Source organism: Mesocricetus auratus, unplaced genomic scaffold (assembly GCF_017639785.1).
Source record: "Mesocricetus auratus isolate SY011 unplaced genomic scaffold, BCM_Maur_2.0 contig_13239_pilon_obj, whole genome shotgun sequence".
Taxonomy (NCBI): Eukaryota; Metazoa; Chordata; class Mammalia; order Rodentia; family Cricetidae; genus Mesocricetus; species Mesocricetus auratus.
This window is the reverse complement of record NW_024431419.1, coordinates 10,507-27,521: the sequence shown is the minus strand read 5'-3', so window position 1 is coordinate 27,521 and position 17,015 is coordinate 10,507. Positions and strand designations below refer to the sequence as shown.

The 17,015-nt window shown below is 42.6% G+C and overlaps 1 protein-coding gene across 2 annotated transcripts; it reads right to left on the bottom strand.

Moving 5' to 3' along the window:
• Positions 1-276: 276 nt before the first annotated feature.
• Positions 277-15,417, bottom strand: LOC110339913 (Hermansky-Pudlak syndrome 3 protein homolog). Of its 2 annotated transcripts, XM_040740979.1 has the most exons (6): positions 15,150-15,417; positions 8,415-8,906; positions 7,375-7,546; positions 7,190-7,275; positions 1,920-2,109; positions 277-705 (listed from the first exon to the last, which is right to left on the bottom strand). In XM_040740979.1, exons 1-6 carry the CDS (start codon positions 15,364-15,366, stop codon positions 606-608), a joined length of 1,257 nt encoding a protein of 418 aa, XP_040596913.1. In that variant the 5' UTR covers positions 15,367-15,417; the 3' UTR covers positions 277-605. The 2 variants fall into 2 exon arrangements, with proteins under 2 accessions (XP_040596913.1, XP_040596914.1); XM_040740980.1 differs by lacking the exons at positions 277-705; positions 1,920-2,109 and adding an exon at positions 5,310-6,524.
• Between the last annotated feature and the right edge of the window lie 1,598 nt (positions 15,418-17,015).

The window sequence follows — 17,015 nt, the reverse complement described above, 5'->3', positions numbered from 1 at the left end:
CTTTGAAACAAGCTTAAAAACTGTCAAATCACACATCAGAAATGCTTACTAGTTTCTATCCAGAACTTCAAATTTAATAGATGTATTAATTAGTGTTACTATTGCTATAATGAAACAGCATGACCAAAAGCAATATGGGGAGGACAGGGTTTATTTGGCTTACACTTCCACGTTATAGCCCATCACTGAAGGAAGCCAGGACAGGAACTCAAGCAAGGCAGGAACCTGTACGCAGGAGTTGAGGCAGAGGCCATGGAGGGAGCTGCTTACTGGCTCACTCCTATGGCTTCCTCAGCCTGCTTTCTTAAAGAACCCAGGACCACCTGCTCAGGGATACCCCACCACCACCATGATGGCCCGGGCCCTCCTACATCAATCACTAACTAAGAAAATGCTCTACGGGCTTGCCTCTAGTCTGATCTTACGGGGGCATTCTTAACTGGGTTTCCCTCCTCTCAAACAACTCTAGCCTATGTCATAGTGACTTAAAATTAGCCAGCATAATGAATAAGGCCTTCTTGGGCCCTTAGTCTTTGCCAAGCTTAGGTCTAAGAACAAGTTTGCAAGCATCCATGTGCTCCCTTGAGCTCAGGGTTTTACTGTCATCAGACGCCAGCTCCAACCTTCAACGTAGTATCCATGTACAGGTCCTCCTCGTGAGCCACTGCTGCGCTACACCGCACCGTGAAACACTGTAGGCTTTGGCTAGGGAAGAAGGGAGATGCCACTGAGCAAGGAGGGGTTCGAGAACCTACGTGTCCACCATGGTGGGAAGGGTTTCACTGGCAAACAGCAATGGCAGAGGGCGGAGGCAGTGCTAGGACTTGTCACATGACAGTGAATTAGTCTGGTTCTCAGAAAAGACAGAGTCGCTGAGTTCCTGAGGCATGGTTGTAGACTATCTCATTCCCATGGAGTCCATTGCAAGCACTGACTGTGATGTACACCCACATTTGAGAGCCAGGCTGGCCAGGCTGGAACTAACATCCTCCCTTAACAGCAAAATGCCCCTAACAGCAGATCACAGTATGAATGGGTGACCGCTAGAAGCCTGATTAGAATCTGCGTCCTGATTGCTGCCTACCATACAATCTCATAGCAAATTTCAGCCTCGATTATGCTGTGTGACCAACTCAAAATGACACAAACACATCAACGATAAAATGAAACTAAAAGACAGAAGGACTCTTCAGAAATGCCTCTTCACCATCTTGCTTTGAAAATTAGAACAGTTCATGATGGCTGAGGCCTCTAGAGAGGTTCTACCTCTTTCTACAACCCCAGGGTCATTCTGCAGGGTAAAGAATCATAAGAATATTTTGAGGGCACATAGACACCTGGCTGTTACCTGTTATGGTGATCTAAATCAATAGCAATATTGATTAAAAAACTAGTTACTCAGAAATTACTACCAAATCCATCTTGTAAAGTACAAGAATGACTTTGTAAACAAACTAGAAACCTGGAGAAGTAAACATGAGCTCTTAAAAACTAGGAGAAAAGGTGTGGTGATACATGCCTTTCAGCCCTCAGGAGGCAGAGACACATCTCTATGAGTTAGAGGCCAGCTAGGTCTAGATTGTGAATTCTGGGGCAGCCAGAGCTACAAAAGGAGAACACTGCCTCAAAAAAAAAAAAAAAAAAACAAGACTAGGAAAAAAAAAGACTAAACCAAACCAAAGAGTAGCTAGCATTAAATTAGAAGTGGTGGTACCATTGAAGTCATGCTTCAGGAGAACTTTTACAAGACTACCAATCCAGTCTAAGGGAACACCACAACGGCAAAGCCAGAGCCCAGACATTTAACCCTGACAAGCCCACTATAACAGGTATAAAATTCTCAAAGTTTTCAGCAGCAGCTTGAAAACTCACAGAAAAGCAGGTGAGTCAAAGAGCAGCAAGCGGCGTTAGAGCCATACCTCGTGATGACGTGCAAAAACTGTGGTGTGAGCACCGCTTGCTGAGACGTCTCAGGATACCAGTAGACTGACATTAACTCAACAGACTTCACAACCATGTACAGATAGCCCACATGAGGTAATGAGAAGAAACAGAAGAGACTCAGAAGCTCTTTTTCCTGAGACAAACTTTTTCCATCAGGAAGAAAACCTGCAATGGAGACAATGCGAGAGAGACGTGCCCTGAGGCTTGTAAGCAAACGGAGAGAATCAGCATCATGATTTTCCAGTGAAGACTAGATGGACTCGACTGTATCCGGAACCACAGAGGTGCTAAGGGGACGTGAACAGTAAGACATGTAAAGGGGAGGAGCTAATTAGGGAAGCACCATTTTGCAACAACGAGTGGACTAAGTCACACTCATCCATGGCTATTAATGTTGTAGTGCTCACCAGTAACCATGGGCTTGCACAACAAATAATAATAGCCTGAGTCTACATCGGCATGGTCAATAAAAATGTAATTATTCCACATCTACAACTTAAAGTTTTCTACTGTTTCCAAAAAGTAAAAAGAAACAGGAAAAGGTTTTTAGTAATATTGTCCAGCAATTTAGCATAGCTAAAACACTGCCATTTCAACAATCAATGAACAACAAAAAAACAAATGTTTTGGATTATAGTACTAAACATTAAAGTCTGTGGTTTATACTTACAGTATATATCAGTTTCTGTAAGTTATATTTCAAATGCTTAAGGGCAACTTACAGTTAATACCATACTGAAAATCACAGACCGAGAGCGAATGACTACTCACAGCAGAACACAGTGGATACAGTGAGAACCTGATAAATGATACTGCGAAGACTCAATCAGCAAAATTCTGATAAGAAGCTTTACAGTAAAAGGCCCAATTTCTTGCTACAGAAATTGCAAAAAGAGAATGAGAAGGTTAACCCCAAATAAGACACAGAAATCAACTGAGATAAATCTAACTTGCTTATGTACCTCATTCAAACAAATGGATTGTGTGTTGGGGGAGGGATCTTTAGAGGGTCAGGAAAAACGAGTACCCTGAAAAGAGACCTGACAACAGCATGGAATTTTTACATGAGAAGCATCTTGAATTCGTTAAAATAAAACATCCTCAGATTCTGTTTAGAGAGATATTTATGTAGAAAATGTACAGACGTTAGAATACTCATCAAAATAACTGGGAATGGGGCAGGATACTACCATGGGTAAATTGTGGATTGGGATGGGGGAGTTATTGCAGTATTATCTCACTATCTAAATAAGCTTCAAATTTTTCATAACCAAAGTTTTTTGTTTTGTTTTTTTTTAAGTTTTATTCCTCCTTCTACGATACCCATTGATACTGAAAGTCCAACTCTGCACTAGCCCAAAGCCATCTCCATTTCCTCTTTCTAGTACACATCTGAGCTCTAGCTAAACAGAATTGATCTCTAAGCACATGACAATATTGCAGCTTACATATGTTGGTTCCTCTTATGAAATACCTTACCAGATTCTTCCGCTTCTAAAATACCCACTCAGCTGGGACCCAGCTCAAACAAAACCACACATCTACAGTCATTCGCGCATTCAATACATTCTCCCTAGGTGCCTCCTGCACTGCTGCTCTTCGAGATTCTAGGGAGATGCACAAAACAAGGTGACTTCTTCCACAGAGCCCTCACCTTCTAGCGATGGGAACTGGGACAGGGAACAAACAAGTAAACTAAAGTGAAGAGAGATTTCTGAATGGAGAGATCCAGGGGCCTGAGTGACAGCGTAGCAATTAAGAGCTCTTGACGCTCTTGCAGAGAGCCTGAGTTCAGCTCCTAGCAACCAAGTTGGGTGGCTCATTTTTAGGATTCAGGCATTATGTTGGCCTGTCACCTGGCAGGATGCACTCAGGCAATACCCTGGTCCAATGGATCCTATGTCAATACATAGTGCAAAGGTCCCTTTAAGAGGCAAACTCCACCCACCCTTGATCCCCCACCCCCTGTTCCTCTAAAGGGGCAGGCACGACTTTTCCTGTATCTTCTCTTTCTCTTCTCTCTCTCTGTCTCTTTCTCTTCTTTCCCCCTTTCCCTTCTCCACTCCCTTCCCTTCCCCAATAAAACTGTTGGGCCCCAACCCCACGGGCTCTCTGTGAATTGCTGGTCAGCCTACAAGTGCAACCTGTTTTCCAGTCCAAGTGCTTCCTGTTTTCTAGTCCTGGCTTACTGCCCCGGCCTTGACCCTCTGACATCAACATTCAGCAGGAAGAAAACATGATCTCTTCTACCTGGGGTTTTTCCACTGTGCTATAAACCTGTATATAAAGCTCGTCCCTCCTACAAGAGAGACACCTCTTAGTACTTGCAATGAAGACACACACACACACATTCTCTGGGCAATAAAGGCAGCACATGCTTAGTACAAACAAGTGGACGTCTGGTCTCTCTTTTCCTGATACCCTGGATTTGACTGTGGCGCGGGCGCCGCAAAAACTTCCTTCCCATATAATTTCTTCCTGCTGGCATGTTTGTCCCCCACCATGGCATCTGCTGAGGTCCCACCTCACATCAGATTATAACACTCATAACCCCCTGGGACATCTTCATTGGCCTCTGCCAGTACCACTTACATGTGCAAGCCCACATTCAGGTTCACATATACCCATATAATTAAAAATAAAAGTAAGTCAAACTGAGAGAACCAGGGAAGTCACTCCTCTGTGGTAAGGTGACATTAGAGTTGTGCACTAAATAGTGTGAACACAGCACTCACACGGGACCTGAAAAAGCACATTCTAGGTCTAGGTAGAAGAAATAATAGACTTTACAGACAAGGAGACTTGCCATATCTGAGGCTGGCAGAAAGGCGGCTGTGGAGAGAGAACAGTATACAGGTCAGGCTGAGACAAGATGAGTTCAGAGTTAGGTCACATTGGCCACGGACGATTGGAACTTTTTATTCCAGCTGTTGTGGGAGGCTCACTGAATGAAAGAGCTGACCCTCTGACTGGGCCCCGTCTGATCTGCAGTCTCATACCACGTCCCCTTTGCTTTACTCCACTCTCTTCTTGGCTCTTTCAGTTCCTCAAACACAGATTCTCGGCCCAGCTTTGAAACTTCCTCCACTTAAAATACTCTCTTCTCCTCCCTTTGTGGAACCCATCCGAATCCCCAAGTCAGCACAATTCACCCTACAGATCTAGTCTCAAGACGAAGCCTTCCTAGACTCTAGAGAAAGTCAGGGTCTTTTGCTAATGGCTTTTGCTACCAGGAGCAAAAGCATTATTCCATAGAGCATTATTCCAGTGTCTAATTTTGCCAGAGACTTGCTGTAGCAAAGTGGTGTCCAGGACCAAAGAAGCTGAGTGGAGTTTGCAAAGGAAAGGAGGAGGGAGGCACAGTCTGACGGTAAATCAGGATGGCTGCCAGCAGTGTTTATTGAAAAAGAAATACACCTTTTGTACTTTATAGTTTAGCCACAGGAAAGATTGAAAGCAGATTCAATGATTCATGGACAAAAAGCAGCCATTAACTTAATTATAGCATTTTTTTTCTAAAACAAAGCTAGTATCTAAATGTCTATTGTCCTCAGAAGTTCAGTAACTCTACCAGGAACCCTCTTACATCAAGGAAGGGGCACAAGTTCCTCCTGCCAGTTCATAAGGAGAATGACGGCTTTTAGCAAGCAGGAACTTTCCTCAAGGCCCAGGAGGGATGGAGACCCTTATTTATCCAAATGCCTGAACTTGGGAAAAGGACTTCCCCAGGGACCAGACATTCCACTATAATTTCAGAGCATTTTCGTCCTCAAGGGGGTAATCATGGAGCTGCTCCCTAAGTGTGTCCCTTTGTGTCTTAGTCTTACTATGCGAGCCTGTTCCTCTCACACACTCCAAAAGTGGAAGGTCCCGATGTCTTGCTCTTTTCCCACTGTACTGTACCATTCTGACTTCTCTATATTTATTAACTGAACTCTTGCCCCCAAGTGGCCTCAGACTCGGGATCTGGATTGTAGGAGTTTCATGCTTGGGGTCAGATGTGTCTAGTAAATCTCTAACTTTCCAGTTCTTGGTGTAATTAGGAGGCACAATGGGATGCCTGGTTCCTTGGTGACAGGGACTTTTTTTCCAGTGAACTATTTTTTTAAAGAGGCTGCTGTTTTACACATTTTTGTCCTTTAAAGCCCGCACAAAATTTCTCAAAAGAAAAGGCATAAGGGAACTCTCATAACAAATACTGAGAATCATTAAAAATGAAAGTTACAAGGTGCTGGAAAAGTGTGGTCTGCAGTTTCAAATGTTGGAACTTTGACAAGCCACAATGGTCGCCATTAGGTCCATACCACACTTTTGTCAGTATTTGATCAGTATCTGATCTTACCATTAGATAATTAACTTCATAAGCACAAGCATGTTGCCTACTTTTATTCAGTACTCAGCACAACAACAGTAGCTACTCAATATTTACTTAAAAATAACATTATAAAGACATTGGATTATAGCAACATTTATATCTCTCCAGAAACATATCATGAGCAAGTGCAGAGTCTTCTGGTATCAATTTTGGTGCTTTTCTGGTGAGTACTTAAAAGATGCAGGTGCCTGAGTCCAAAACAGTCCTATTAAGTCAGAATCAAAATCACTAGCATTGTTCTCATAGAAGGTCCCATGTAGCACAGGCTAGCCTAGAACCCACGGGTCATCATCTGAGACCCTCAATTAAAATAATGCCGGTGATTCTGATTCTGACCTAATTGAACTGTTTGGGACTCTGGCTACATCTCCCATATCAGTACTTTTAAGCATCCAGGTGAATGTAATGTGCAGCAGTGTTGAAAACTAGTGTTCTGAATGAGTTTCCACTCAGACCAGGTTTCTCGCCTTGCTTATGAGGCCATCCCAAGAAACTTTGTCACAGGGGAGGAGGGAAGGGAGAGGGAGCTGGGATTGACATGTGAAGCAAGCTTGTTTCTAATTTAAATAAAAATAAGAAGAGAAACTTTGTCACATACTCAGCTGGAACCTGGATAGATCTCTCCTCCAACAGTGCTCACAAATTTCTTTTACTGGGCCTACAGACTATTTCAAAACAACTACAACAACAAAAAAGGAATTGAGTTTTTTCTGGTCACACCCTCCTAGTTGATTCACTTCTCCTAGCCAATGTGACTTTGCTCTCCTCGGGAAGACTCTGAAGGAGAACCAAATCTAATGCCTACACACGGGTCCTCCCTCTAGTGCGGGGCCTTGTCACCTCTCTGCACCACAGCTCAACTATACTTACCTGTTTGGTGAATAGGCAGCAGCTGAAGAGAATGTAACTTGATGTTATCAGACAAGGCATAGAACGAAATATCGGGAGCAAACCGTCTGTGGGTTTAAGAAGAGAAAGAGGACAGATCTAACTTCCATAGACTTTAAGCAGGCCTGTAAATAAGAAATGCTGGTGAATAAAAGGTGCTCTCATACCTATACAGCAGGTGCTGTACACTTAAATATTTTACGTTTTCATCTGCCAATCCTGTGGGCTCCAGTTTAACAGATATTCCAGACTGTTTACATTTTTCACCAAGAAGCTCCATGGGTTTTAGGCAAATGACAAAATCCTCTGATTCAAGCTGTGAAGCTTCATTACTGACATCTTAAAAAATAACATTTGAGAGTTTAACAACTGTAAGTACTACCATCTGCCTGAATGAACACTGGACATGGCATGTGCCCTCATGTTTCCACTGCTGTGATGCAACATCATAACCAAAAGCAACTGAACATCAAAGGGTTTGTTCCCGTTCACAACTCTCAGACCACACTCCACCACTGAGCCAGTCAGAGCAGAACTCTGAGTAGCAGCTGATGCAGAGAGGTCATAGAGGCATACTGCTTACTGGCTTGCTCCCCATGGCTTGTTCAACCTGTTTTCATATACACCCCAGGACCACTGCTCACAGGTGGCACCACCCACAATGGGCTGGGTCCTCTCACATCAATAATTAAGAAATGCCCCCCAAGATTTGCCTAGAGGTCAGCCTTATAGAGATGCTACTTCAATTAAAGTTCACTCTTTAAGAATTCTAACTTAAGTTGGGGACCAAAAAAGGCAACCAGGACAATGCTATCCAATGTCATTAAATATTGAATATGACAGCCAAGACTAGAAACTCATGCAGGACAGGCATAGGGACTCACAACTATAATGCCTAGACTCAGGAGCCTGAGACAGAATGATCCCCAGTTTGAGGCAAGCCTGAACCAAGTGAGTTCCAGGTCAGCTGGGAACATATTGAGACCCTGTCTCAAAAAATAAAAGAACACCAACTGTTTTCTCTCTAGAAACCCCTCATCTAACAGCAATTGCTCCATTACGCACATACTGACAAATAGATGTAGAAACAGAATAAGCTATGGATAGTCACAAACCCAAACCAATGTAATAAGAATACCTAAACCTATAAGAATAGCAGCAAACTATAGATGCTGGGGTTCTTTAGAAAGTCAAATTCATCATTTACCTTCCTTCTGTTTCAGTTGGTTGTTGGTTTTTGGTGGGTGGTGTTTAGCTCTCTCTCCATTTGTAGAGTCTGACTCCAGTTTGAAGATTAAGACTTCTAAGTCAGACATGACAGCAACATACCCAACACAGAAAGAAATTTCAACAGGAATGACATTTTCTATGTGTATAATTAATGAACGCTCAAAGTCCAACACTGAGAAGTTCTCATTAATGATACAGTACTTCAAAGTAAATAAGACTAACTTGTTGGTGCAGCCAACAAGTAGATCTCCTTTCAAAGGACAACATGAAATGCACAAAGGAGCCTCCGACAAAGGCATTTCAACTATAGACATCTGGTCTCTAAGACTTTCACAGAAGGGCGCCTCCACACTGTGCCCAACCATCCGGATGCACACGCGGGAGGTTTCAGTCCTCGTACTCCTCCAGTTCAGGTAAGCACGCAGGAACGTAGTATTGCTTTTCTCTTCAATTGCCACCAGATAGTCTCCTAAAAAATGAAGCAAGATTGCATTTGGAATTTGGATTTGGAAATTCAACCACTTTCTTTGCTGCCTGAAAATGGGATGCATAGTATAATATATGGATAACTGACTCAAAAGAACAAAGCTGCCCTCTAAGTGACAGAGGTCTGTGTTAAATGATGTCAGCCATGGAAGTTCTGAGATACAGTCTCTTCCCATCTGAGTGTCCTACAACAACTCCTTTATTATTCACATAACAAAGAAAATTTCCACTTTATTAACTCTTATCACAGTTGAAAGTTCTACTAAGTTGTAGCAGCAATATTGTGTAATTTATAAAATTCAGGTAGGAATTAAGGGACTCTGAGTTTAACAGAATTTACATTTGACGTCTCCTTCCCTTCCTACAGAAGTCACAACTCTAAAAAGGAGGCTAATGCTGGGCATTGGTGATGCACACCTTTAATCCCAGCACTTGGGAGGCAGAGGCAGGCAGATCTGTGAGTTCGAGGCCAGCCTGGTCTACAGAGCGAGTTCCGGAACAGCCTCCAACACAATACAGAGAAACCCTGTCTCAAAAACACCAAAAAATAAAAATAAAAATAAAAATAAAAAGGAGGCTAAAACTAGAGATACCAAATAAAATATAAATCCAAGTTAGTAGTCTTTTAACTGTTTATTATATGGGATTGTTTTAACTGTAAAAGTAACATTCTTTATAGAAACCAAAATTATTAAATACAAAATGAAAACATAAAGACCTCCCCCCTTCAAAACACTTTAAACACTTTCTCTCATATAAACATGGGTCAAGAAAGGCTTTTTGTCATCTTTATATACCATACTAATATATTTAACAATGTGCCATTTTTAAATTCATGTTTAACTCAATAATCACATTTTGTTGTAACAATACCTGCTTTATGAATTAACAACCTCAAGCACACAGGTTAGCAACTTTCTTGGGGGGAAGAAGTCAAAGAAACAACCTTCAATTATTTAAACAGTGAATAAATCTTTTCCTCCATGCGGATACATGGCTATCCATCACGCACCATCCCAACGTAACACACAGATATATTAATATCTGTAAAAATATCCTATATGCACACGTGCCACAGCTACTTAACAATTCCCGTATTAATGTAGGAAGATTACCACTATACTTTATTCTGTAACAAATAAGCCGATACCTATATAATTTGTTTTATGTTGGAAATTTATGTTGGGCCACAGAGCAAACATTATTAGAAACTGTCAAGTTACCACCATAATTAGATAACTGAAATTCAGACGGCCAGCAAAACTATTTATACATTCCTGTTTGCTACCACCTCAGGGGTCATGCACGCTATATATACCAGTCGCTACTTGAACTCACTACATAGCCCAGGATGCCCTCAAACTCGCCAAGATCCTCCTGCCCTGGCCTCTTGGGTGCTTATGCAATCACAACCAGCTGCTTTATGATAATTTTTAAATACGAACTATACTGTGGGTTTTGAGTGTATTACTGGGACTTGAATTTGCATTTCCCCGATGAGTAGGGATGCGGAGTCCCTTTGGCATGCTTTTGGACATGGCATGTCTTCTTCAGAGAAATGTCTATTCAAGTCCTTAGCTGTGTGCTGTTGGGGCTCAAACCCAGCACCTCACTTGCTCGGTCAGTTGCCTATACACTCCAGTTTCATTTGCTCATTAAAAAAATCAATTAATGGATTTTCCTCTCACCAAATTAGCTTATTGTATATTTTAGACCCCAATTTACAAATACCTTTTCAAATCTTTTGAATAGTTCTTTCCACCTATTGGTAGAATACATACCCCAAAATCTTTGATTTTGATAATATCTAATTCATCTACTGTCCTTTTACTGCCTATATTTTTTTATATTTAAGTTAGTAAATAACATTTTAAAATAAGTATATTTGTTTAGTTACAACAAAATCTCTTAATTCATCTATCTATAAATATATATAATGTTTACAAATGAAATAATGTATCTGCAAGCTGTAGGTCATATCCACATTGTATTGTATGTGATTTCAGATTAATGACTGGTTCTGTAAATGCTGAAGTAGCACTTGCGAAGCAGGCCTCCTTAACAAGTCTCAGGAGCCCACTGTTAAGTTCTCTGTAAATCCTTACATGACCCCATCGGGATAAATATCTTTCTTCAAATTTTATAGTTCAGCAACAGTCAACAAATGGCGTACTTAATTAGTTCAAAGGCTTATGCTCATTCTGCAAACTGTTAGAAAGGAAATAAAAACTTATAGTGTTCCATATAACCTTTAAAGGGAGGACCTAACTTTGAAAACAATTATGCTCCTGGTGCACCTTTAAATATAGGCACAGAGTGGGGAGGGGGGGCACTAGTTCTGTATACTTGTACTAAAGTGCTAAAGAATCCCTTGTGCTGGTTCAGTACACAAGGAGAGCTGTATGGTCTTCACTTTCCTGACCCACCAACCACAAAACCTCATAAACACATGTCCAGCAATAGGGCCTTCATCACTGCCCTAGCTACTGGTCTCTCTATCTGTTGGTTATCCCTCCTCTTAACATCACACATGCACCCTAAATTCAATTTCCATTATCCCTGATGATGTGAAAAGTTCAAAACTTACCTTCTAAATTGTTAGCACTTTCTCCTTAATATTCTTGCAATGGTTCATCATTTCAACTTGACTGAACTAAGAAACACCTTAGAGCAATAGCTCTCATTGTTTCTTGTGAGAACATTTCCAGAAATGACTAGATCATGATCTCTGGCCTAATGAATCATTAATCCACTGGTAGATTTAAATTTTGGAGACTTTAGTGTGGTGGAGGTAGAACTGTAGAAAAGAGTCTGGCTAGAGGAACAGGACATCTGGAAACTCTATCTTGCTCTAGTCCCTTCCTGTCATGAAGGGTCCAAAAATAGGAATATGAAAATGAAGAACCCGGGAATAGGAATATAGAAATATAGAAATGTAAATATGTAGTTTACAAAGAAGTAGGAGTTGACAGTCAACAGCCCTGTCAGCAGTTACACACTAATGTTTTTTATATATTTCTATGTATGTTTATTTCAAATATACGTATTATTATTTAAATTAGAAGCAATCTTATTTTACAAATAATCCCAGTTCCCTCTCCCTCCCATCCTCTCATGCCCCTCACCGACCCTCCATCCCATCCCGATTCTGCTTTCCAGGGAGGATGAGGCATTGCATGGGGGGTCATCAAAGTCTGCCACATCATTTGGGGAAGGGCTAGGCTGAGATAGTATCCCTCTATGGGGAATGGGTTCCCAAAGTTCATTCATATACTGGGGATAAATACTGTTCCACTACCAGAGGCCACATAGACTGCCCAGGCCTCCTAACTGACACCCACGGTCAGGAGGCCTGGTTCGGTTCTATGTTGATTTCCCAGCTATCAGTCTGGGGTCTATGAGCTCCTCCTTGCTCAGGTCAGCTGTTTCTGTGGATTTCCCCAGATTGATCTTGACCCCTCTGCTCATCACTCCTCCCTCTCTGCAACTGGATTACAGGAGTTTGGCTCAGTGCTTAGCTGTGGATCTCTGTTTCTGCTTCTATCAGGTACTGGATGAAGGCTCTAGGATGGCATTTAAGGTAGTCATCAATCTCATTATAGGGGAAGGGCATTTAAGGTAGCCTCTCTACCACTGCTTAGATTCTTAGTTGGGGTCATCCTTGTGGATCTCTAGACATTTCCCTAGTGCCAGATTTCTCTTTAAACATATAATGACTCCCTCTATTAAGGAATCTCTTTTCTTGCTCTCCAACTCAACTCAGTCTTCCTAGTCCCTCATGTCCTCCTCCCTCCCTCCTCCCCTTTTCTTTCTCCTAACTCCCCCCCTCCATGCTCACAATTTGCTCAGGAGATCTTGTCTGTTTCCCCTTCTCCGGGGGACCAGGAATGTCTCTCTTAGGGATCTCCTTGTTTTCTAGCTTCTCTGGAGGTGTGTTTGTAGGTTGGTATAGAGATTAACTTTTACCAGTGGCATTCCTTGCTTTATGACCAGCAGCCCTGTCTGTGACCAAAAGTTAGCAGCTTTCAATGGCTCTCTGCAGCTAAGGGTTAGCTCTTAGATAAACCTCCTGCCACTTATAACCAACAATTGTTGTGAACCTGTTTGTAAGTGACTTTCTGTTTGCATTCTTCCATGTTCTTCCCTGCCTTGGGAAACTGGCAGTGCCAGAGAAGTGTAGAGTTTCAGTAAACACCCTTAGAAATGCACAGGAGAAACAATAAGCTAATTCAAACACCAATTTAGTCAAATACCTTGTTAATGGGAATTGTAAAGAGCAATCTGTACCTGTTTTGCCTCAAGATTGTAAAAATTCTTTTGTCCATGTCTAATGCTTACTTCTTACTATAAGAGAGGAGCTAGGAGTCCACCCCTATTGCAGTTTCAGAAGCCCAAACTCTGGCTATGGTCTCAGTTAACTAATAAGTTGTTTGTACCTGAGGTGACTTGACATAAAGCTCCCCACCCTTTGCAACCCTAGACCCACCAGTTACAGTTTCACTTTACTTTCTGGTCACCAGGATGTAACAGGTACCTGTGAGTAGGGATTGAGGGAGCCTGGAGGCCAGGCTGAACCCTGACATGCTGACAGGCACCACAGGTTAATCTGAGAATCATCATCCCTTTTGCTGGAGGGAAGGGAAATGACTCCTTCTGAACCAGCTTCACAAGTTCACAAGGAATGCTGGCTTTTATCCAACTGCCAGAAATCCCCCTATAGTCCTCATTTCTGGATATTTGGACTGCCTTTTGGAGTTTCGGGCTTGGGGTTTCCTTTAGACCTGACAGTAAGAAAAAGAAAATACTTTCTGCTTGGGTAGAAGACCTACAAAAACAAGGAGAGATTTGCTACAGCAGAGAACACTGGGCACTGGGAACACAAATCTTCAGGTCCACATACTGAGAATATGGAAGAAAAAAAAAGGCTAAAGGAGAAGTCAAAGGCAGGTTTTCTGGGCATAGGCACAGCCAGGAGTCAGCCTATTAATGTTTGGTCATGCATGGATTAAAAGAAGTTACGCTCAGAGGCTGAAGTTCAACTGTGGACTGAAAGCTACCTTTGAGTTATATGGCCCATGATGCTAATACCATCCCACATGACTCTGAAGTTCTTTAAGGCAGCCAACTTGATTACAAAAGCATTTTTGTTCTTCCAGGTTTCATTAATGAGGTTATCACAGTTTAGTGCTAGCCTCCTGCAGTCAGTGTGGCTCAGGTCATTAGTACCCAACCCAGCTAAGCATTTGAAACACTCCAATGTTAGCTTCACTCCAGAGAAATTTAACATTGTTTCCAAAGGTGTTGCCCAGGAATGGGAGTTGTTGCTTTTTGTTTGTTTGTTTGTTTTTCTTGTAAGCTTTCTAAATGACTCTTAGGCACAAGTAGCAGCAATGCAAGGACTCCAGGAATCAACACTAATGACAGGCAAGAAAACCACCCATTGCCTCAAATTTTGGAAGAAGTATACCTTTAAAAGAGAGGGGCCTCTCTCTCCCCTCTCCCTCTCCCTCTCCTCCCTCTCCTCCCTCTCCCTCTCCCTCTCTCCCCCTCTCCCTCTCCTCCCTCTCCCTCTCTCTCTCTCTCTCTCTCCCCCTCTCTTTCTCTCTGTCTCTCTCTCTATGTATTTAAGAATTTTCAGAAGTAATAGTGACTTACAGACATAAAAGGGCTAGCTATGGTTTAGGATAACTTTTGAGGTAGAGCATACCGTGAACTTTAGGATATCATTTTCCCTCCTCTTTCTTTAGTGCAATGTTTGAAATTTCTTACATTGATGTTTTTAAGGGTCTGGCATAAGCGGAACCCAGCCACACGCCTTTAATTCAAGACATGGAAGGGATCAGTCAGCATTCCCTTCCCACAGTAGACCCATGTCTGTGAGGAGTATTTATATTTTGCCTCGAGACAAGATTACCTGTAGCCCGGACTAGTCCAGGACTCACTAAATACCAGAGGACGACCTTAAACTTCTGATCCTCCTGCCTCCACCTCCCAGGTGCTGAGATTACTAGTTGAACAACCTTGGTTCGGAAGATCAGACCCAAGATTTCAGGCAAAATAGGTAAACACTCCACCGAGGCGCTCCAGCTGATCTGTGGTTGCTATGACAACTGCACAAAATGCCTTCAGCACTTTACTACGTGACCGGTGCAGACCGCCCCCAGCTATTACAGAAAAGCACCAGCCCCAGCCCCACCCAGAACCCCGCCCCAAAGCCGCTCCTCACCGGCTTCACTATAGGCCATGCGCAGCACCCTGCCCAGCGTGGAAAAGGAGCAGCGCGGTTTGCACAGCTCTGTTCCCTGCACCGCGAACGCCTCCACCTTGCAGCCCGAAGCCACGAACAGCGCGTCCGGTCCCCCGCAGCAGAACTGCTCTGGCTCCCGCTGGCAGGGGACCACCTGCTGCGACCCGAAAGGGTGCAGGTTGTACAACTGCACCATCCCGGCTACTGCCCCGCAGAGCGGCTTCCGCAAGCTTGCTAGCTGCGCCACATCACGTGAGCGCTGTGCCCCCGCCCTGAGCTTGACTTCTTAAAGAAGCCCTGCCTCCTTGGGGGATGCATTGACATGCACTGCACTGGACAGAGGCAGAGATCTGGGATCCTTCCCTTGGAACTTCACTTTACTGCTTCTGGCTGGACCGGTATTTGGGCCTTTGAATGTGCTTAACTCGATCGTGTGCTGGTTTCGACTTCACTCTTGGCTTCCCGTAGCCTTTGAGCTTCTGAAAGATGGAGCTGCAAAACCTGAACTAGGTGTATACCGCCCAACTTGGATTAAACAAGCCAGAGTTATTCTGAAATACTGTGAATTTTACAATAGTTTTCTTGGAAAGGACAAATCCTTGCATATGCTTAGCAAAAAGATAATGTATTGAATGAAAGAATCTGTGAACATTTTGCAGGCATTTCGCAAAAGAATCCTCTGAGGTCTAGATAATAGAAAGGAAGGAGCAAAATCCCCCGATGGCTAATATTCCGGTACAGGAGAAACTTGATGTCTGAATTTCTATTTTTTGGGAGATTTAATAAACCAGATATGATAATAGTTTTCAACAATTCTAGGAAATGTGTATATATGCATGCACTTTGTATGTTATGTATATGTATGTATGTATTGATTGAGGAATACTCTTCTTATTACATTGGGACAAAAGTGAAAGGAGCAAACTGCAATTCCCGTGTCAGTCATCATTGAGTCCTTTATTCCAAGAATTTATAAAGTGAGAGCAAGTGGACTGAAGTCAAACCTGCTTCCATACCTTCCAGATGAAGATGAATCATGTGCCTCTCAATGATAGCCTTCCTTACTAGGGACACTCTGGGAGACAACAGGTTCATCAAACTCAGTAATCAGAGAAAAGCACAAGGAATGGTTCCAGGTGAAAACCGGGCTACCGAGAAGTAATAGAGGGAATCAAGCAGATCACAACTGGTCTGACACCCATGAATACTTCTTTCTCTTGGACAAGATCTGTCCCTTCTGATTAATTTTCCTCTTCAAGACTGGTCTGGATATTAGTTTGAGATTCATTCAATCCTAGACTTGTACCACCTTCCTTTAGAGACAGCCTCTTCTCCCTTGATATAGTCCTTGCACCCGGCTCACCCAAGGGCCTTTAGAAAGAGATATTTTGTCTTTGTTAACCACTCTGTTCACTGCTGTGACCATCAGATTAGGAGAGGAAATGTTTGTTTTAGGTCAGTGTTTAGGAGAGAGGGTCCAACACAGAGGAAACTGCTTCCACCCAGGCCGATCAGAAAACAGATTGAGGAGAATAGTTTTTTTCCCGACCTCACAAAAGTCAATGGCACTACCAACATTCAAGTTGTGTCTTCCCTTTCCCATTAAACCCTCCCATGAATGCCCCCACAGACACATCAAGAAGTATATGTATGTGATTCTAAGTCCAGTATATTAAATAATAAAGTTAATCATTGTGTGAAGGTAAGGTGGAATGCATGTCTAATCTCTGTGTTTCTGCTCTGTCTCCTTTCATCTGGGAAGTTGGGTAAGTATGAAGGTTGTAGTTTTGCTCCTTTGTCTCTGTATGAAAATCTCTATGAACTGTTTTATTCCGTTTAAAAAGT